We start from the raw sequence: 23,303 nt of genomic DNA on the forward strand, positions 1-23,303 counted from the left end.
AAAAATAATAAAAATAAATAATCACGCGTCTCAAGGCTTACCGTGTTACATTTACCTTGTAATGATACAATAATGCTCTGTGGAACACAACGTCTTGGTTGAATGTGGACTGTATTGATGTAATGAAACACTTGTTGTATTTCACTTCTTGTATTGATGTTCTTCGATAAAACACTTTGATAAAACTCACTTCGATAAACTGTCTTGATAATACTGACTGATTGACTTCCATATACTGACTGAATTACATGTCGATTTACATGCCTCTTATATAGTAAAACGAACCTGTGTGAACCTGTTCTGGAAGATTCTAGATGCTTCTTTTTGATGCTTCTGGAAGCTTCTGGGTGCGTCTGGAGGCTTCTGAATGTTTCTGGATATTTCTGGATGCTACTGGATGCTTCTTCTGGAAACTTCTGGAAGCTTCTGCATGCTTCTGGAAACTTTTGGATACTTCCTTTAATTATTAAAAAACTTTTGTGACGTTGACACGGACCAGACTTAAGAAAATGAAACAAACCAAAAAAGTCGCACTTGTTTTGTCCGCTGCAAAATGGCACTTGTCAACAAAATTCTGCCTGTGTACTGTCACCTGTCAGCTGATTGCTCATGTCATGGCATGCTATGACTCCAGACTCCTGAACTGTTTGCTGTGGTAGTATAGTTCGTTTTGTTTTTAAGGCATGTAAAATTAGGAACACTTTTTAGCATTGTTCGATGTTGGTTGCAAATGTTTTGTCCAATACTGTATATATAACACATGGGCTGAAAAGTCCCGGGCCTAACACATAGATAGCGCGAATTTTATCGCAGTCACCTTTTTTTCAGTTAATACTAACCTTCAAAAGACAGCTGCTAAATTTTTATTATATTCAATTCATTAGTTTGTGAGTTATTTTGCTAATAGTAACTTTACTTTTTTTATTTTCAGAACAATGGATCAAAAACAATTTCGTGTTTTAATTTTACACTGCCTCTTGATGGGAAAAATGCTGTTCAAGCAAAGCAATGGCTTGAAAAGTGTTATGGTGACTCCGCTCCATCAAAAACAACAATAAAACGTTGGTTTGCTGACTTCAAACGTGGTTGTAGAGACACCGATGATGCAGAACGTAGTGGACGTCCAAATGAGGCTGTAACACTAGAAAACATCAAAAAAATCCACAAAGTCGTTTTGAATGATTGAAAAGTGAAGTTGCGCGAGTTAGCTGACATCGTAAATATATCAAAAGAAAGTGTTGACTTTATATTGCATGAGTATTTGACTATGAGAAAGCTCTGTTCAAAGTGGGTGCCGCATTTTCCTATTTTACACTGTTTTATCAATGAAGACCAACCAGAAACGAATGATCAAATTATTACCAAACTTTAATTTATACCAAGAATTATATTACAGGAAGTCATAAACGAAGTCATTAAACTACTGTAAATTTATAAAACGAATACTTTAGAAGTTTACTTGTGCTTTTATTTTTTAATATTTTTGAAGGAAGGATTTAATACAACTATTTTTTTGAGCATACATTTTTATAGTTTTTTGGAAGAAGCTTATTTTCATGCCTGCATTTAGAAATCGATTCTGATTTTTTGTTTAGTAAACACGCTTGGTTAGGATACAATTATGAAATATAAAATTATCAATATTTTTATCTTCCAATTCACATATCTATTTTGACAGCTTTTGAATACTTTTTATTTACAAAGTATTCTTATGATTAGTAAAACGTTTTTTCCATTTATCATCTGTTAAGCTAATATATTGTTTATCAGGTTATTGCTCGCGACTTTTCTAAAACCTTTGATAAAGTTTGGCATGATAGTCTTCTCCATAAGCTTTTTTCTTATGGCGTATCAGGTAACATCTTTAAGAATATTGAATCTTTCCTTAACAATTGTAGTATAAAAGTTGTCGTCGATGGAAAACAATCTTTTTCGTATCTTGAAACTTCAGGGGTTCCTCAAGGTTTTTTCCTTGGGCAAATAGGCTTTTTAATTTACATAAACGATCTACCAGAAATTATCACATCTAAGGTAGCATTGTTTGCTGATGATACTACCATTAATTCTTGTCTTGATAAGAAGCCAACACTCTCTGATTGCTAGGGGGATTTGAGCTTGAAAAGAATTTTTTTTTCTTCTTCAGCATGGGGCTCTCAGTGGCTGGTGAACTTTAACTTCGAAAAAACTCAGTTTTTTTTTAGCTAATTGTTATTGCAACAATCTTGATCTTCCTTTATTTATGAATAGTAATGTACTTGATGAGTCACCTACCCTTTGTCTTCTAGGATTAACTCTTACTTCCAATCTTTCTTGGAAACCATATATCAAATCGATTACAAAATTAGCATCTGCTAAGGTTGCCTCTTTTTATTGTTCTCGCTACTTTTTTATTCAGGATTTTTATTCTTTATCTCTATAAATCTCAAATCTGTTCTTGTATGGAATACTGTTGCCATATCTGGAGCAGATCTTCCAATGATGCTATTTCTCATTTAGACAAGGTGCAAAAATGCATTGTAAACATAGTTGAACCTGCTCTTGCAGCCAACCTCCAGCCATTATCACATTGTCGTAATGTTGCTTTCCTTTCTATTTTCTACAAATACTATAATGGACACTGTTTTAAAGAGCTAGCATTTCTTGTGCCATCTACTAAAATTGTGTTACTAAAAAAATGTTAAAATTGTGTCTTGTGTTACTCGTCATTCAATCAAGTCTCTTTTTACTGTAACTGTTCGTAAGTGTTCCGAAAATTCTTATTCACCTAATTTTTTTTCCTTGAACATCAGTTCTTTGGAATTTGCTCCCTTCCTCTTGTTTTCCTGACTCATAAACTTTACAATCTTTTAAGTTCTCTGTTGATAGTTATCTTGCTCTATATATAACTTCATCTTTTTGCTTCCAGTAACTTCCAACTCTAACTGTTTACTCTTCCAGTAATTTCAAGTGGTTGGTTGCAGCCTTTTTGGAAGTGAAGTTGATAATAATAAAAATAATAAAAAAAGGTACATTCTTAGAGGAAACATCACATATTGTGTTTTTTGATAAACATAGTAAAAATAAAAAATAAAAAGTTGTAGGTTGAAAACCAAAATTGTCATATTCGATGATTTTAGTAATTTCAAAATTAGGTCCAGTCATAGGCCACCATATTTACATATATACATATATATATATATATATATATATATATATATATATATATATATATATATATATATATATATATATATATATATATATATAAATATATATAAATATATATATATATATATTGATTGGTTCATGAATTGTAATCAGTAATACTAATAAAACATATAATCTACTCAAGTAAATTGCTTAATTCTTTTTTTTAATTAAAAAAGTTGATTAAACACAACTTATTTTAAAAAAGAGGAGTTTTAAAAGTTCTAAAAAGTAAGTTCATATCTTTTTTTTTTTTTTTTGTTATTTATTTTCTCAAGGCCAATAATGCCTCTACAGATGAGGAGGCTACTTAATAGTGGTTATAACCCTCTCTCAACTCTACAACTCCGAAACACAAACCTTGACAAACAAGGCCGCTGCGCAGAGAAACAAGTTGAGCACGGTACTACCAGGGACATGGTGGGGATTGAACTCGGAGCCTCTCGCTTATGAAGCGAGCACTTTACCACTACACCACTACCGCATCTCTTCATAAGTCCATATCTCTCCATAAAGCTGTGCTGTCTTAAGAAACAAATTTACATTTGTAATGATTTCACTAACAACTTTTTCACTGAAGATGTCATACATTTCCTATACCAGGGGTATGGAACCTGCAGCGCCTAGACACTCTTTGTGCGGCCCCGAAATGTAAAATTAAGAACTTAAATTTTTTTTTTAATATTTTAGAGAAAATAATGAAACTTAAAAAATTACTTTATTTTTACATTTTAGTTATAGTAAAGTGTATGAATGCTAATGTTAATTAAGGGAAAAAATTGTTTAACTTGACAAAGCTGGTACAGTAGTAATTGATTGACAGAAATAACAACAAAACCAAACCAAATGAATAAATAAAAACACCATACGGATTTTTTTTTGTGACAGTAGAAATCAATTGACTGTAAGTTTTTGTATTATAATGTATATCATGGTTTTCTATTTATGTCTAATTTTTCAACTAGTGTCAAAGTGTCAGTTCTCCCTAAAAAATCAAGACGATGCATCAGGAAAATCGGTCTTTTAATGAAAAATGGGAGGAAGATTACTTCATGATTCTAATGCTTGTTATGCGACCTCACAATTGCTACTTTGAAGAATGCTACTGCAAAGTATGCAAAATTAGAGGAAGAAGCTCAAAAAAATGCATTAGCAAAACTGAAGTCTCAAAAGAGCAAACAACAGCAGATATTTTCAATTGTTCAAGAACATGGAAATAGAGCAACTGAAGCAACATATAAAATTGCTCTCATTCTTGGCAAAGGAGGAAAACCATATAGTGATATTGAAACCTTGAAGGCTTGCCATATTGAAGCAGTGTCATGTATGGATCCAGATAAAGTGGATAAGTTTAAGCAGCTTCCGCTTTCTTGGTGAACTGTCATATACTTGCTGCTTTCAAAGCAAAAAATTTTTCAGGCTCAACTTCAGTTGAAAAATCTAGTCAGCATTTGTTCTGATGGAGCTCCTTCTATGTGTGGAAAAAATGAAGGGTTCATTGTTTTCCTTAAAAAAGAATTGCCTGATCCAGATTGTCATTACATTTACATTTTACATACAGATTACATACAGATACCTACAGATTACATACAGATTAAATTTCATTGTATTCTCCATCAGCAAAGTCTTTGTGCAAAAGCTACTACTTTAAAGGACACATTAAAAAAAGTTATAGGGATTGTAAATTGAATACGGGCAAATTCTTCACGCCATCGACAGTTTCGAAACCTTCTGCAATCTGATGAAGAAACATATTCTGTGGATCTTCCTTACTATTCCAAAGTTTGTTGGCTGTCACAAAGGTTAGTACTGCAAAAATTGCTTGAGCTTCGAAAACATATTGAGGAGTTTTTTACAAGTCAAAAGGAGATCTGTGAGCTTTCTAATCCAGAATTTTGTAGAGATGCTCTGCAATCTGATGGCAAAGCATAACATGCTGAATAGTTCATTGCAAGGTAAAACTAAGTCAATCAATGAAATGTGGCAACAGATTCAGGCATTCAAGAAAAAACTTGTTTTTCTCAAAGACCTTATTTTTAAGTCAAATTTATCAACAGAACCAGAGCTCACAAAAATTATTCTTGAACAAAAAAATGAGAAAAGATTGGAAAACAATGATATATCAAGATAGGAAACAGTCCTGGATTCTTTGATTGCAGAATTTAATGACAGGTTTAAAGGCTTTAAAGAACATAATGAAACACTGAAACTAGCTTTTCAGCCTCATCTTGTGGAAATTTCAACAGCTCCAGAATATTTACAGATGGAATTGATTGAGCTTTCTGAGGACAATATCCTAAAATCTCTCTTTGACAACAAGAAGGACCCATTGGAAATTTGGAAAACTGCAGTTGAGTATCCAAAATTCTGTCAAATTGCCAGGCGTCTTCTGAGCTGCTTTGATACAACCTACTGCTGTGATTCTACATTTTCACACATGACATTTATCAAGTCTTGTTTAAGGTTACAGTTGACCGATGAGCATCTAGAAGACCAACTGAAGCTTAAAACTACGAAGATAGAGCCAAATATCAAGTTCTGGTTCAAAAGAAACAGAATCAGAAAAGTTATTGATAACTTTTGTGATACATGAAACATTAAGAAATATTGTGATACATGCCTTAAGAAATATTGTGATACAAGATGCTTTAAGAAATATAACATTAGTACGAGTACTATACACCAAATTTGCATATTTATAAGTGCGGCCCCCAAACATTTTTTCAAGGGTCATGCGGCCCCCAAGCTCAGAAAGGTTCCCCACCCCTGTCTTATACTCTGTGACCTCAATCACTTAAAAATTTTCACAATAAATTTTTATAGCTAAATTAGCAATAAATTTTTTGAGAAAATTGTGAAAACTTCAATATGTTTGCAAATTTTTGAACTCATCACAAATCATTATTTTTAAAATCAATTAAAGTACGTTAATTAAATAATCAGTATTTGTTCAAAACATAATATTAAACATGAAAACCTTTTAATTGGTATAAAATATATTGGATTTTGTGAAGTAAGTGCTGAAATATTAAGAGAACTTAATTTTGTTTAGCTTGTTCACAAATTTTTGGACACTGCATACATACATAGATTAAACTTGCAAAAGGTTTTATACTGTAAACAATATAATTAAACAAAAAATTTTTTTAAAAACAAACCGTTTTTGACAGATAGTTTATCTCTGGAATCCATAAAATTATCCATAAAATTTTTACAAACAGGAAACCCGTCTGGAAGAGGTGCTTGCTTGTCTTGAGCTTCATTAACTACCATTGCCATACCTAAAATACTTAACTAATTTATTATCACATCAAAAACATTTTATTTAATACTTCATAAATTATTTGCTCTTTATTATTTTATTAAAAAAAGACGAATTTCTTTCAACCAGAGAGTTTCTGGGTGCAATTTTAGAATTTTTTACAAAAATATATTAGGTTGACAAAGAGGGTGTCAAAAAAATATGCAAGATAAAAATTATGCAAGATAAAAATTATGCAAGATAAAAATTATGCAAGATAAAAATTATGCAATTGCTTTAATCTCAGATTCTAAATTTTCAGAATCTATTTAAAAGTAATAATTGAGATTACTCTCAAACTTTTCAACATGACAAACTAAAAGTTGTTAAAATTTTTTTTAAAAAAACTACCTTGCATTGCATGAAATTCAACATGACAATGCAAAAACCATTTTCCAGGGTTGTTTGATCGAAATCTTATAACAGCATAAGCTCCTGCAGGTACAATTAATGTATCTTTTATAGGTGGATTTTTAAGATTTAAACCGGGCACATTACCATTTTTCCAACTACTATTTCTCCAGGTTGGTTGAACACAAAATGTTTCACCAGTACAGTTAATATTCAAATTATTACTTATCTTGATTCCATTAGTTTCATTGTAAACACCATAATCCATTTTTAACACATAAAAGCTATGCCCATGTAAATGGATTGGATGGTGTCTAGTTGAACCAAAGGGATGATTTGACCACACCATTTGTATAGTTTTATCATATGGAATAGTTAGCTCATTGTAGCAATAACATATTTCAAAACCACTGCAATTCTTTTTTTTACAGTCTATAAACTCATCAATCTCTTCAGACAACTCAAGTGAATTAAATCCTGGATGAACAAAATGACGACCGTTTACATTCATTTGGTTTGTATCTTGTACAAAATTCATAAATTCTTCTATTGAATCTTTTTCAAATTTTGGTGGAGATTCATCAATAAGATTTTCCAATTCATCAATTTTTACACAAACTGTATTTTCATTTTGAGGATAGTATTTGTATGGGCAATTTAAAACAACACATTGTTTTTCAACTGTACATAGACTGCGATTTGTCTTTGGCAATTCTGTAGAATTTGTATAGCGCAAAATAGCTCTGACATAGTGATTCGGATTACCCACCTAAGATAAAAATAGTAAGTGATATAACGATAGAATATATATATATATATATATATATATATATATATATATATATATATATATATATATATATATATTTATATATATATATATATATATATATATATTTATATATATATATATATATATATATATATATATATATATATATATATATATATATATATAATATATTATTTTAGACATACAGAAGTTTAATATAATTAAACTTCTGTATGTCATTTATATTTTTTTCCATTCAATATCAATAAATCAATTAAATATAAAAAAAACCAAATATAATAAAATAACTAACCAAATAGATATATACCAGGGTCTTAACCGGCCCAATGGTACCGCTAAGACTGTGGAATTCCCAATGGGTTTAAAATTCCCAAAATTCAATGACCTTTTTTTTTTTGAAGTAATAGGACAAATTTAATAAAGGTTCCTAATAGTTTGAAGAACAAAAACAATTATTATTCCAATATTGCAAAAATGCGGTAAAAAATATATTCCTGGAAATAAATTTCTAGATAATATTCTGTATGTATGTATGTATGTATGTATGTATGTATGTATGTATGTATGTATGTATGTATGTATGTATGTATGTATGTATGTATGTATGTATGTATGTATGTATGTATGTATGTATGTATATATATATATGTGTATATATATATATATATAAATATATATATATATATATATAAACTTTATATATATATATATAAACTTTATATATATATATATATATATATATATATATATATATATATATATATATATATATATATATATATATATATATATATATATACATATATATATATATATATATATATATATATATATATATATATATATATATATATATATATATATATATATATATATATATATATATACATAAACTTTATATATATATATATTTTTCCACAGTCTTAGCGGTACCATTGGGCCGGTTAAGACCCTGGTATATATCTATTTGGTTAGTTATTTTATTATATTTGGTTTTTTTTATATTTAATTGATTTATTGATATTAAGTATGAAAGAGAAAAACAACAACTTTTATTTCTAAATAGTTTCTTTTTCTCATATATTTATTTATATCTCTTATACAATATATTCATTCTTATAAAGTTTTATTTATAACGTAAACATTTATTCATTAAACAAAGATTTGCTCGTTGAGGGACTTACTTATTAAACATGATGATTTATTTACTCATTAAATAAAGTTTTTTCTTACAAAGTGAAGCTTTACTAGTAAAATGAATTTTTATTAGTACTTAAAAATGAAACCATATTAACTGGCTGTATCTATCGTCCACCAGACATATCAAAAGCCACTAATCACAAAATTGAATTGATTTTTAAACAAGCTAAAAATCTAGTGATAATAACAAATATACTGGTCTCATAAAAGCTGGTGACTTCAATTATCCAAATATAAAATGGAGCAATAATAATGTGCAAACAGTACTAAATAATGATGAATCAGCACAAATGTTTTTAGATAATTAAAATTATAATTATTTACATCAAAACATAATAAATTCAATCTTTAATCCAACAGCTTCATCAGTATCAGATGGAAATACTGTTCTATTAAAGTTGGTGAATTAAAATTATTACATATACGTGGTATAAGTCATGTTGATAAACGTGGTAAAAGTCACGTAGATAAACGCTATGAAAGTCACGCATTCATTTATGGTTTTTAATGACTATTGTTGTTTTATAATTGTCATGGGAATTATAACTTTGTATTTATATACGATTTTATGTAATAAAACAAAAGGTTGAAAAACGCTTCGATAGTTGTTTTTAATATATACATATAAACGAATACAAGAATGCAACAAATACACTGGACTTGGTCTTAACTGATGCACTTGAGTGTATCTCAGTCATACATCACAATCCACCCTTGAGCAACATAGAAAAGGCATATCAAATTTTACTCTGGTATTATGAGACTTGGGCTTTAACTAGTACAAAAGAATTATATAGCAAATCAATACTCAATTTTATAAGAGGAAATTATGATGAAATGAATGAAGGGTTCAAAAACACTGATTGGTTAAAAAATTTTCACAATAAAAGTGTCAATGAATGCTATGAAACATTTTTAGATAAATATCAAGAGCTATCAGTTCAACACATACCAAAACAAAATAACAAGAAAAGGAATATAAGACCGTGGATAGACGATCAATTAAAAGCCGAATTAAGAGAAAAAGCAAATTTGTGGAAAAAATTAATATCCAATAATTTCAAATCATCATCCCTATTGCATAATAAAAACAACAATGCAAACTAATTGAAAATACTGTTAAACGTAAGCGTATTGAATACGAAGATCTTTTATGGATATGTCAATGCAAACAAAAAAATGAAATCTGGTATAATGTCAATTTTTGATGAACAAGGCAATCTACATACAAATGGCAAAGCAATAGCTGACGTATTAAACAATAGTTTCAACTCAGTTTTTGTTCTTCAAGATAAAGGTAACACACCAGTTATTATATCAACAACGGATAAAACTTTACAATTAGATATAGATAATGTAATCATACGTGATTCAATTAAGAAAAAATTAAAACAATTAGATATCAATAAATCGGTTGGTGTAGATAAAGTTAGTCCACATGTCTTGAATAAATGCCATACTACAATTAGTGAACCTCTGCTTCTGATATAAAAGAAATTATTGATGGAACAAAAGCTACCTGATTTATGGAAATCAGCAAATATCTCACAATTATTTAAAAAGGGTGATAAAACCAATGCATCAAATTATCGACCAATTTCACTAACATCGCTTCCATGTAAAATTTTGGAATCACTGATTAAAAATGAAATTTTAGATTATCTAATAACAAATGGTTTATTAAATGAAAATCAGCACAGATTCATAAAAAAATGAAAGCTGTGTAACTAACTTATAAAAAAACTTTAGATATCATAACAAATGCTTTAGAAGCTGGTTATTCAATCGATATGTTTGTATCTGGATTTTGCTAAAGCCTTTGATAAAGTGCCACAATCACATTTGATGAACAAATTAAAGTCATATGGTATCTTTGGCAATGTTCTAAGTTGGATTGAAGAGTTTTTAAGCAATAGAAAACAGAGTTATTCTTGGAGATTGTACATTAAAATGGTTACCAGTTGTCAGTGGCATGCCACAGGGATCAGTATTAGGATCGTTACTGTTCCTAAAATCTATCAACGATCTACTGGATCAGGTCAATAATAAGATAAAACTATATGACAACGATAGTAAAATCATAAACATCATAAAGAATGCAAGTGACAATGAGAAATTACAATTAGATATAGACAAAATCATGGCATGGTCCTCCACTTGGTTAACAAAATTGAATTATGAAAAATATAAGGTTATACATATGGGTAAAAAAAATCCATATAGAGTGTATATAATGCATGATATTGACACCAGACACTACCATACCATATCTAGTACAGAAGATAAAAGAGACCTAGGCATAGTAATATAATCAGATCTAAAATGGCAAACTCAAGTTAACTCAGCTGTTGGTAAAGCAAATATGATGCTAGGCATTATAAAACGAACATTTAAATTTTTTGATAATAATAAAGTAAAAAAGTTATATACAACTATCATTCATCCACATGTGGAATTTGCTATTCAAGCTTGGTGTGAAACACGTGGAATAGTCTGCCAAATGATTTAATAGAAGCTGAGTCAATAAATCTATTCAAAAATAAATTAGACAATTCAGAGATTTACAAAAACTTTTTATTAAAACAAAAAGTAAAAACAACATTAACAGTAAACACCTACTTAGTTAAAAGCTGATACAGTGCAACATCTACTGTTATTGTACTCCACAACTGTTTAAAAAACAGTTGTCTAGGCTATTATTTATTATTATTGCTATTTTAAAATAAAGATTTTTCTATAAAGTAAAGATTTATTCATTAAGTAGTGATTTTCTAATAAAATAAGGTTTTTTTACACAAAACTTATCTTTTTTTCATATAGAGTTTACATTTAAACTTTAATACCAGTTTTTAACTTCAATAACCCAGCAAAAGAACACAAATTTGGTCATGAATATTAAACACCATTAGCTATTAATTGAAATTAAACAATTTGAAACTTAAATAATTAAATAAATTAAAATATAATTTCAATTCAAATAACTCAAACAATATCAAAAATATATACTCTATTAGATATTTTTATCTACCTCTAAAGAATCTGCTCGTATCCAATAGCTATCGATAATTTGATTTGCAGTTAATAAAAAGTCATATCTTTCACCAGGATTTATTATTAAAGATTCAAATTCACGAGGTTTAAGATCATAACCATCTGAAGAAATAACTGTCAAAGTGTGGTTATCAACAGAGATTCGAAATGGATAAATAACACCGTGACATATCACCCGAAAACGATATTTCAACCCACTTTTAACAAAGTATTCTTTTAAAGGTGTTTCATTCCATTTTTCTAAAGTAGTAACAACATTAACATCAATAAAAACAATATTGGAAACAACTTTTACAATTATTATAAGAACATTAATGATGCCAAAATTTTAAATATGTGTTAAATTGAATAATTTTATTGAAATATGAGGAAATTTGACCAATAAAAATAGGAAGTTTTTGATAACTAAACTATCACTGAAAAACGTCACATTTTAGATATATTTTGTAAGTTAATTTATCATTTTTTAAAACAAAAAATTCACACACAAGAAAAAAACTGTGCTAAATATTAGACAACCTAAAAGAAAATATTAGATAAATAGATATGTAAGAACGAGGGGGAACATTTGACCATAAGGAGCATGCCTAAAATTACCACATAAAATTTTTATGCATGTTTCGTCTGGTTGATAAGTGATCACAGGAAACAAGTATCAACCCATCTTCATGAGCATTAGTTATATAAAAGAAAATCAGATTATTGATATAAAAGGTAATTTTTTATGTTTTAAAAAATCTGCAGAAAATCTCTTTTCCATTTTTAAATTCCTAAACGTTTGTGTTGTTCATTATTTAATGATATCTTGAGTTAAAAACCTTCGTATTGAATTTACTTCAAAAAATTGATTTTGACTTTTAACAGCATTTGTTTATATATAACATGTGTGGGGTACATTCGACCAAGAAGTTGGATGTTTAACTGGTAAAAGATTACTACATCTGTCCAACAACATCTGAGGAGTTGTCTAATATCATCTGTACACTTTTTATTTTTTAAATACAGATGATCTTGGACAAAAGTGTACAGATGATATTAGACTGTTGAATTTTCAGATAATATTGGACTATTATCTGAAAATTCAACGACCCCAAATAATGTTTTTAGGAAGATGTAACTTCATCTGGTAATTTTTCTCCAAGTCCAATAACATCTGAAAGAATTTTCTCCAGATGTAGTTCATCTGAAATAATTCCTATACATAACAACATCTGGTTAAAATGTGTTAATAGTTAATATTTTTTAAAATCCACAGATGTAGTTGCACAGATGTTATTACACTTTGATAATTTCAAAAATGTAAATACATCTGCAGAATTCACAGATGTAATTGCACAGATATTATTATACTTTGATGATTTAAAAGATGTAACTAGATCTGTAGAATTTACAGATGTAGTTGGGCAGATGTTGTTATACATTGATAATTTAAAAGATGTAACTAAATCTGTAATATTCATTTAATTTTTGCACAGATGTTGTTAGACATCAATGAAATTTTAGATGTTGTTGGACAGATGTTATTATACTTCATTGTATTTACAGGCGATATTGGACAGATGTTATTATACATCATTGTATATTTACAGATTTTGTTGGACAGATGTTATTAGACACGGTAAAAACTGATGTTGTTCCCCTGACCCGTTTGCATATTTTGAAACCCTATACAGGCTCAGAATAGGCAGAAAAATGAGCAATCTGATTCCCTGATTTTGAAAGAAAGGCAAGTGCAATTTTGTTGAAAAATATAATTAAAATCAAAACAAACAGATTTTTGAAATAAATTTTAAAGTAATGTGTTACTATCAACACAGGAAATTCATTTTATTTTAGTATTCTTCAGAGTATTTAAAATGTATCAAAATTTATTTGTACAAGAGAATTTTCACTCGTAAAAGTTTCAATAAAGTTTATCTTGGTGATGAAGATTTTATCTATTGTTAATTTTAAGAAACGAAAAAAAAAGATGTGTTGAAGTAAATTTGAAAAATCTACAAATGTGTTTCTCCTAAAATATGCTCTTGGCCTTAAAGCATTCTCAAATACATAGTTTATATAAGTATGTTGTATAAGACTAATAGTGAAGCACTTTTGCAAACAAAGTTTATAGGCAGTTTTACGTGACTACTAGTGAAGAACTTTATTTATAAACTGATTTACATGTTTATTATAAAGAGTTGAAACTTAGAGTTTTTTAAAAAAGAAAATTTGAACTAATTGCAAAACTAGCTCACATGTTCCATGTCAATATATGAGCTCTGAGGAGATTTTGTTTTCATGCTTTGTTTCAACCATAGTTTGGAGGAGGCTGATATATTTTTTTATTACATAACTTTATCAAAACATTGTGTTAAACCATTAAAAACCTAATGGAAAAAGTAAGTCAAATAACTTAACCAAATAAAAGTGGATTATGGCATAAATAAAAGTGAATTATGACAAATGATTGTGGCATTTTTTGTATTGTATTAATGAAAAAAAAAAAGATTTAAAAAACCAAACTAAGTGGGTAAAATCAAACGTTTTAATGAAAAAAGAGTAATAAAAAAAAGAAAAGAAAATTATCAGAAAAAAAGAACAAAATAAGTTGTCATGCTATGAATATTTTTGCTATTATAAAATGTGTTTTGTATGTATAAACTCTTGAAATATTTCACTTGAATTTGCATGTGTGCAATTTCTGAATGTGTTTCTCATCAAAAATAATGTCCATGTTCTATAAAGCATGCTCGATACAAAGTTTATATGCAATTGCACCAGACTACTGGTAAAGTACTTAAAATATGCAAAGTATAAATTTTAAGCTGAGGCAGAGGTTGTTCTAAGCTCGTTACTGCATCTTTATACCAACTTGTTAATTATAAACAGTTTAACATTTAAAATTTTGGAAAAAGAAAATTTTTACAGATGTTTTGCCAAACTAGCTTGTATGTTCCATATAAATCTACGAACCCTGAAGAAGTTACTGTTCAACCTAAATTTTGAGAAGGCTGATAAGGCGTACATCAATATTTTTCTTTATATATATTATAATGGATGAAAATTGGATATTAATCTAATGGAAATAATTTGAATAATAAATTGGATAATAGTATATTGGAAAATTTAACAAAAAAAGTGATATTTGTTTTTTTACTGAACATTAAAACTTTACTGAGTATTAAAGTCAAAAATTTAACCAAATAAAGGTGAATTATGGCAATTTTTGTAATTAAAATAATTTCATCAAAATTAGCTTTTACATTTGAAGAAGCAAGTTTCAAAAAAATTATTAATATTACATCAAAATAAAACATGACGCATCTCTGTTTTTATATTAATAAACAAGATATTCACAGAAATTTAAAAAAAGAACACTTGTTTTTATTGGTTATTCAAAAATTGCATAATGAAACTATAAAATTTGTAAAGTTTAGTTAAAGTTTTTTTTCTTATTTTTTTAGAGCAGACATATTTTTTTTCTACTGGAGTATGTAATGTAAAATAAATTATTAGCATTATAAATAAATAAAATTTATCAAAGTTTGCTGCTTTATTTAATATTATTTACCATCAGTTGCTATTAAAGAATACACATTTTATATTAATTATAGAATACAATAGCAAGTATTTTGTTCAGGTTAAAAGCTATATATCAACAAACATGTATTGAGTTTTGAAATTGAAATAAACAACAATATGAACTTGCATGTTTGCAATCTTTCTTGTTTTTACCTTTTTACACTTAGTTTTTCATAAAGGTGTGGTAAGTTGAGAGTCATTGCTTTTGGTAATCAATTTACTATATCAAAACACACTTGTAGACATCAGGTTATAGATTTTTTCTAATAGCTTATTATGCTACAATGCTTTGTGATCTTTTATTACAATACATTACCAAAGGAATTCTAAATTTGCTCTTGCTTACAATTGCTTTTTTAAAGTTTAAGAGTGTTGCAAATCATCTGGGCTAGCTATAACAACCAATAAGCAATATTCTCAAACTTTTTTAGTGTTTTATATAATTTATATATGGGAGTAATAAGTGTAAAGTTCTAAAAAGAAATTAGGCTATTTTTTCAAAATACTTTTCTTGTTAAATGATTAGATAAATGGGAACTTAATTTAAAAAAATTATACCAAGTCAATAATAGTCTGTTGATAGTAGAAGGTAAATTTTAAAATTGTTTTAAAAATTTATCGTATGAGAATCACAGTATAGTCAAGTTTTACCATCTGGTTTATAGTTTGTTACAATGGTTGTCTTTTTTATATCTTAGAATTATAAAAACAATTAAAAAAACAAACTAATTATTTTAAATCTTTATTTTTGAGAAAAAATTCTGAAAATCACGGATGTTTTGAGTTGTGAGGGTTTGTATAAGTATTTGTACTATATTGCACAAAATTGGATAGAAAAACCATAATTTTTTTTGCCATTACTATTTGGTTTTTTATGAAATTACTCGAATTCACTTTTATTATTCAATACGTTCACAATGAACCACAGTGACCGCCAGGTTTGAAGTCTCCCCACATCAGATTTTTTTTTATAAATATTTAGTTGTATATATGAAAATAAATATTTGGTTAGTAAAAACCTCTAGGGGAATGGAAAAATGTATGAAAATCAAAGAATAAAAATTATAATTTTTAGTTAAAAAACATCCGCCATTTTCAGAAAAAAAGGCTATAATTTGCTAATCAAATATCGGCGTAGTTTGATTTTAGACATACTCTGTTACACAACGACAATTTTTATTAAATGGCGGTCAACAATCTATGTGCTGTTTGTTTTAAAATCTTTGGTAAAAAGTCAGCAAAGCTTCATAAAATATCTAAAGCTATTGAAGAAAAAATAAAAACTTTTATTTGGGATAGCTATGATCAAAATTTAGCAAACCATCCTAAAGTTATTTGTAGCAATTGTTATAAAAACCTTTATTGTTTGGAAAAAAACGATACAAAATACCTTGATAAGTGGCTAAAGCAAATTTCTCAGGTTAGTTGATAAAATTAATAAAAAACTATATTTAAGACTTAGTGTTTAATTAAATAAAGTTGTTTTATTTTTTATTAATTTTAAATAAAGAAAGAGATGTGTCTCAATGAACTTTGATAAACTTGAAAAAAAAAAAAACATTTAAACAGCTTGTTTTAGGAACTAATATGTCATCGATGTGTTTATTTTTATTGTGTTATATTTTTTATATTACTAATTTATATAGCTTTAGATTTTTTTTTTGATTAGATGAACCGTCAAGATATCAGAAGAACTTCAGATGTTTCAGAAATATCAAAAGATATTAACATTATTACTTCTGAGTTAAATGAAGATAAAAATGAAAGGATGTGCTTAAAATGTTATGGAGTTGTTAAGTCAGGCATTATTCATCTTTGTAGTGATGTTCAAGCTGTGAAAAATTTAGTTAATGCAGCATATGCATTGGGATCAGCAAGTGCAGAACGTGTCGCTTCAAGTATTTTAAAAACAAAAATGGAAAAGGAAAATATTTTTAGAGGTGAAAAATTCACAATTGCTACTTATGGGAAACCATTAACTATTGTTGCCGGAACTACTGACAAATGCGACCGTGCTAATTTTAGTCAAGTATCTTTTGGAACAATCATTGAGCTTATAAAATGTTTAGAACTATCTCAGTGTAAAACCAAAAAAATGTGTTCTATATTTATAAAAAGTCTTGGCTTTCAAAGTAGCATTGAAGGAAATATTGTTAAAAAATTAGAGGCTTTAAAAGCAGAAATGAATGAATATTTTTCATGTAAAGAAGAAGAATTTGTTGAAGCTGGTGATATAGTAAATAAATCAATGGTTTATATTAAAGATATTGATGAATTTATACATGATATAATCACTGAAAGGAATATTGACCCTCTTTCTACAATTGTAAGAGTTGCTGTGGATTCTGGTCAAGGTTTTTTAAAGGTCACTATGAATGTTTTTAATCCGCATGATAAAACTAGCAACCATCCTGACCTTGATGACTCTGGAGTTAAGCGTTGTTTTATTGTTGCTATTGTAGAAGGAGTGTCTGAACACAATGGAAATCTTAGAAAATTAGTTGATACTCTTAATCTTCAAAATATTAAGTATTCTGTTGCATTTGATTTAAAGTGTGCAAACTCAATGTTTGGCATTACAAGCCATGCTGGAAAATATAGTTGTTTGTGGTGTGAAGGAGAGAGTCTTTTGGATGGTGGAGAAAAACGAACTCTTGGTTCCCTCGATTATCATTACAGTAAATACACATAAGCTGGAAAACCAAAATCAAAGATGGCTGATTATAAAAATGTTATTAATCCAAGATTATTATATCTTGAAGAGGATCCAGACACAATTATTGAAAATTTAGTTCCAGTACCTGAGTTGCATACATTAATCGGAATAGTTACAACTTTTGGAAAACTATTATCAAAACTATGGCCTGGCTTTGAAAAGTGGTTAAACTCAAATTACATATTTTTCAGAGGTTACCATGGCATTGGATTTGATGGCAACAATGCCAACAGACTTTTAGATAAGTTAGATGTTCTTTCTCGTGATATTGCTGATCAAGGAAAGCTTGATTTACTACCAGTAATTGAATGTTTAAGAAAGTTTCAATCAATGAAGCAAGCCACCTTTGGAGAAAAAGTTGGTGATATTGAATCTGTTGTTTTCGAATTCAAGATGTCTTATGCTAATTTAAGGGAATATATTAATACTTACTTTGAAAACATTTCTTTGAATATACCGTGGAAAGTTCATATTGCAGTTAACCATATTGTACCATTTCTAAAAAGTACCAATACTGATAATGGGCTTGGAATTTACTCTGAACAAGCAGGTGAATCTGTTCATCATGAGTTTAAAAAGACATGGAATAAATATAAGAGACGACAAAGCCACCCAGACTATGCTAAACGGTTAAAGTCAAGTGTTGTGGAATTTTCAACATTTAATAAATAGTTAACAAGTTTACTGATCAATTTAATATATTTTGCTACACAACTATGTCAAAATTATTATTTACAAAGTATTTTAATAGCATTAAAAATACTTTTAATTGAGTATTGATAAAATAGAATGCTATTTTTGTATTTCAAAGCTTAGTCAAGATATTTTTCACATTAAATGCATTTTGTTGTTGTTTTTATACCTACATTCTTTTTCTTTGTAATCTGTTATATAAATGTTCTAACACTTTTTTAATGCCTTTATATTATGGGAGTACACAAGTACAGAGTAAAAATTAGGTTTCTTCATGAAATAATGTGAAATATATGAACTTCAATAAGGTTAACGGTGTACCGCCCCTCCCCTTTTATCTAAAGTTTAGATGTGTAAAAATTTTATTCTAGCCATTCCTATGGAGGTTCTTAATACCTTTACTTAACTTATATACTATGTTACTTCTTAATAAGAAAAAAAAATTGGATGTGGGGAGACTTCAAACCTGGCGGTTATTGTGGTTCACAGTGCGTTTTTTGACATTTGTTTTGATTTAAACATACGCTCAAAAACCTCTCTTTCAAAATCAGCGAATCAGATTGCGCATATCTTTGCCTATTCTGAGCTTGTATAGGGTTTCAAAATATGCGATCCGTTTAACTCATTGTTTAAGGGCCAAGATATGCGCGCTAGCAATTGTTATAAATAACAATAGCCAAACAATAGGAGACATTAAACGCATGGGTGATAGTGGAATATTTTTTAACAAAATACTAAATTATACTAACCAAGTTTTTAAAAGTCTTTTTATTTAAATGGATAGATGAGACAGTTGTCATTTCGATGCATGGGCGCCCGCAGAATTTTTTGATGTTTCAGATAGGACACTTACACACATGGTGCTAACTCCAAACTTAAGTATGTTTATACCTATGCCAAATGAGCTGGCCTTGCAAAAATTTGGGATGGCGGAGGCTTGAGAACAAAAGAGCCCTTAAAAGTTTGCCCCCCCCCTACTACTCAAACGTTAGGTCACTAGTATAGTAAAATTTTCAACTTTACTATCGTAAACTAAATTTAAATTTATCGACAGATTTTAAATTTTGTAGAAAAATATTCTAAATAACAAAAGTTATGACCATGCAAAATTTACATCTCCCATGTTTCAATGTATAATCGTATAAAACTATTTCCACAGGGGTAAACAGATTTCTACAGGGGTAAACAGATTCCACAGGGGTAAAAATATTTTAAGGAGTAAACAGATTCTATCTGTTGACCAACCACGCACCCCTTCTTCATCTATTCGGCTGGCGCAGATGTATTTTTAATACATTATCCAGTTTAGGATGTTGAATCTTCTTGACTCAATGCATGGGTTTTGCTTGTGTCTCTGTTTTTATGACTAGGCAACTCATTTTATTATCTCCGAATGAGGGTACAGCTCTAAAACTCAGTTTTATGGTTCTGAGGCCGGCTGTGGTAGCTCTCAGAGAGGCTGATTCCATCAACAGCTGAAAAATATCAAAGTATTAACAGTGCCATGTTGCGCATGGATGGTGTCCCTGTTTGTACTTTTGGTGTGTATTGCGGAGGCCACATTTGGAGCCCTTTGTTACGGCTTAGGGTTTATTAGTAGTAATGAGGCAATTGCTTGGGCTATTAAACAGTGTTCTGAGTACTATCTATGTTTTGAGTCAAGTTCTTCAATCTAATTTAAAAATGAATAAAATACCAAAAACTATAAAACAAAAAAAAACCATCATCATCACCAAGCTCTCTAAACCTATCGTTCACTGATATTCGTGGTCTTCGAAGTAACTTTTCATCTGTTGAGTCTTATCTCTTGCAAAGTTCACCAGACCTACTTGTTCTTTGTGAGACCAATTTGAGTTCAGCTGTTTAATCTTATGATCTTAGTGTTGATGGTTATCTTCCTTTAATTCGTAAAGACTCAAATAGTCACATGCTTGGCTTGGGCATTAACATTCGTAAGAATTCACCCATTTGTCGTGAAACTAGGTTTGAATCCACAGACTATTCTTTCATTTGATTTCGTTTAGCACCACTTCACTCTATTACCTTTCTTTTTGTTCTATATCGCTCTCCTTCGTCTCAAGACTGCACTCTTTTTGATGTTATTTCTGACCATATTGACCAAGCCCACTCTCTTTTTCCATCAGCTAATTTAGTTGTCGGTGTCTTTAATGCTCACCACTCTGAATGGCTTGGCTCTAGTGTCAGTGATTCTGCAGGCATTAAACCCCACAACTTTTGTCTTTCTCAATCCCTAACTCAAATAGTCAACTTTTCAACTCGCTTTTCTGACAACCCGAATCATTTACCTTCTCTACTCGACTTATGTCTTGTTTCTGATTCTAGTAACTGCTCAGTTTCTCCACATTCACCCTTAGGTGCTTCTGATCACAGTTTGATCTCTCTAAAACTAATATCTCATTCTTCTTCATCACCTGAATCCCCCTATTATCAAACCTCCTACAACTACAGTAAAGCTGACTGGGATTCTTTCCGTGATTTTCTTCTTGATGGCCCTTGGGTAGAAATCTTTCGTCTTCCTGTCGACAAATGCGCATCTAACATAACTTCGTAGATTCAGGCTGGTATGGAATCTTTTGTTCCCTCTCGACGATTCCAGGTCAAGCCTCACTCTCCTCCATGGTTTTCTTCACACTGTGCTGCTGTGATTGCCAATCGAAATCGTTACTTCCATGTTTATCAGCAAAACAATTCTTTAGAAAACAGACGTCTGTTTATTACTGCTAGAAACAATTATAAAAAGGTTTTGTCTAACGCCAAAGCCCGCTATTCTCAGGTCATGAAATCTTGTATCTCATCTCAAAAATTAGGTTCTCGTGACTTCTGGAGAATCTTTAATAATATCAATAATAAGGGCAAATCTCTAATTCCACCTCTCTTGTATGGTTCAGACTTTGTCGCCTACCTAAAAACAAAGCTGAATTGTTTGCTAAAAACTTTTCATCAATATCATCTCTTGATTCCACTAGTTGCGTTCTACCTGATATTGCCAACAAGCATTTTCTTACTTTGGATTCTATTCTCTATCTCTATAAATCTCAAATCCGGCCTTGTATGGAATACTGTTGCCATATCTGGGGTGGTTCTTCTAATGATGGCCTATCTCTTTTAGACAAGGTCCAAAAACGAATTGTAAACATAGTTGGACCTGATCTTGCAGTCAACCTCCAACCATTATCACATCGTCGTAGTGTTGCTTCTCTTTCTCTTTTCTACAAATACTATAATGGACACTGCTCTAAAGAGCTAGCGTCTCTTGTGCCATCTACTAAAATTCATTCTCGTGTGACTCGTCATTCAATTAAGTCTCATCCTTTTTCTGTGACTGTTCCTAAGTGCTCCAAAAACGCTTATTTGTCTAGTTTTTTCCCTCGAACATCTGCTCTTTGGAATTCGCTTCCTTCATCTTGCTTTCCTGACTCATTCATATAATTTGCAATCCTTTAAGTCGTCCGTCAATCGTTATCTTGCTCTACAATCTTCATCTTTTCTCTTTCAGTAACTTCCAACTTTAATTAGTGGCTGCTTGCGGCCTTGTTGGAAGCGAAGATGTTTAAAAAAAAAAAAAAAAAAAGGAGTTCCACATGACGCAAATTTTGCGTCATGTGCAACTGTCTCATCTATCTAATTCAATAAAAAAAACTTTATTATGTAAAGTAATGTGGGTAATATATTTTACTATTTTGTTAAAAAATATTCTGTATATTCAATCATCCATGTATAACTAGTTCAATCTTTAAATGATCTATGATATGACCTACAACACGTTGAAAATTCTTTTTACTTTACAATATTTTTGACATCAAAGTTTTTTTACAAATAAGTTATTACTTTTTTGAATGTAGACATCTTGTTTAAGAGTATGTAAATTATTATTTTAAAAACATCAATAAATACGAATTTCTCTCGATACTAAATTTATTTTTTACAAGAAATTTTCGCTGGATTGTTATGACCAACTTCTTCAGCTTAAAAGTTTTTTGTTTGTTTTGTTTGGATTTCATTTTTAAAACGGCAGTTCTATTTTATGTCAATGGCATGGTTTCATCAGTGGCGTAACTAGAGGGAGCACAACCCCGCAAGGCGGGAAGGCCCCGAAGCTTAGAGGGCCTCGCGGAGATTTTTACGTATTCTTAAAGGAAAAAAGATTATTTTTCTATAATAGGAACTCTACTTTAGAATTAAATTTAAATAGAAATTTTATTATAGATTTAGTTTCAACAGAAGTTCCATTGGAGAATTAAATTTCAAAAGAGATTCGATTACAGAATTTAATTTCAATAGCAAATCCATTATAGAATTTCTATTGAATATTAGTGAACATTAGTGAATATTAACGTTGTCTATCATAGAAATACCGCTGATATAATTTAGTACTTTCGTATTTGTTAATAAACTTAGGTGATTTTGAAATGGAAAATTAAGTATAA

The 23,303-nt window shown here is 29.4% G+C and overlaps 2 protein-coding genes across 3 annotated transcripts in view; one reads left to right on the forward strand and one right to left on the reverse strand.

Annotated features, from left to right (window-relative positions):
* The window catches only part of LOC100210525 (uncharacterized), a 43,288-nt gene that overhangs the window by 1,997 nt on the left and 17,988 nt on the right, over nucleotides 1–23,303 (reverse strand). For both annotated transcript variants that reach the window (XM_065799470.1, XM_065799471.1), the window contains exons 6-8: nucleotides 11,860–12,122; nucleotides 6,839–7,607; nucleotides 6,345–6,467 (exon numbers count right to left, since the gene is read on the reverse strand). In XM_065799470.1, the coding sequence (XP_065655542.1) occupies nucleotides 6,345–6,467; nucleotides 6,839–7,607; nucleotides 11,860–12,122 (1,155 nt within the window). The remainder of the gene's footprint in view (nucleotides 1–6,344; nucleotides 6,468–6,838; nucleotides 7,608–11,859; nucleotides 12,123–23,303) is intronic.
* LOC136081707 (uncharacterized) lies at nucleotides 16,583–19,004 on the forward strand. The gene is made up of 2 exons (XM_065799473.1): nucleotides 16,583–16,866; nucleotides 17,116–19,004. The coding sequence occupies exons 1-2, from the start codon at nucleotides 16,630–16,632 to the stop codon at nucleotides 18,136–18,138; spliced, it is 1,260 nt and encodes a 419-aa protein (XP_065655545.1). The 5' UTR covers nucleotides 16,583–16,629; the 3' UTR covers nucleotides 18,139–19,004.

Source organism: Hydra vulgaris, chromosome 06 (genome assembly GCF_038396675.1).
Source record: "Hydra vulgaris chromosome 06, alternate assembly HydraT2T_AEP".
NCBI classification, from domain to species: domain Eukaryota; kingdom Metazoa; phylum Cnidaria; class Hydrozoa; order Anthoathecata; family Hydridae; genus Hydra; species Hydra vulgaris.

Excerpts from the sequence above, each read along its gene's own strand:
- LOC136081707 (XM_065799473.1), top strand. The coding sequence starts at position 16,630 with ATGGCGGTCAACAATCTATGTGCTGTTTGTTTTAAAATCTTTGGTAAA. Across the intron at positions 16,867-17,115 it reads GGCTAAAGCAAATTTCTCAG|ATGAACCGTCAAGATATCAG; the intron begins GTTAGTTGATAA and ends TTTTTTGATTAG.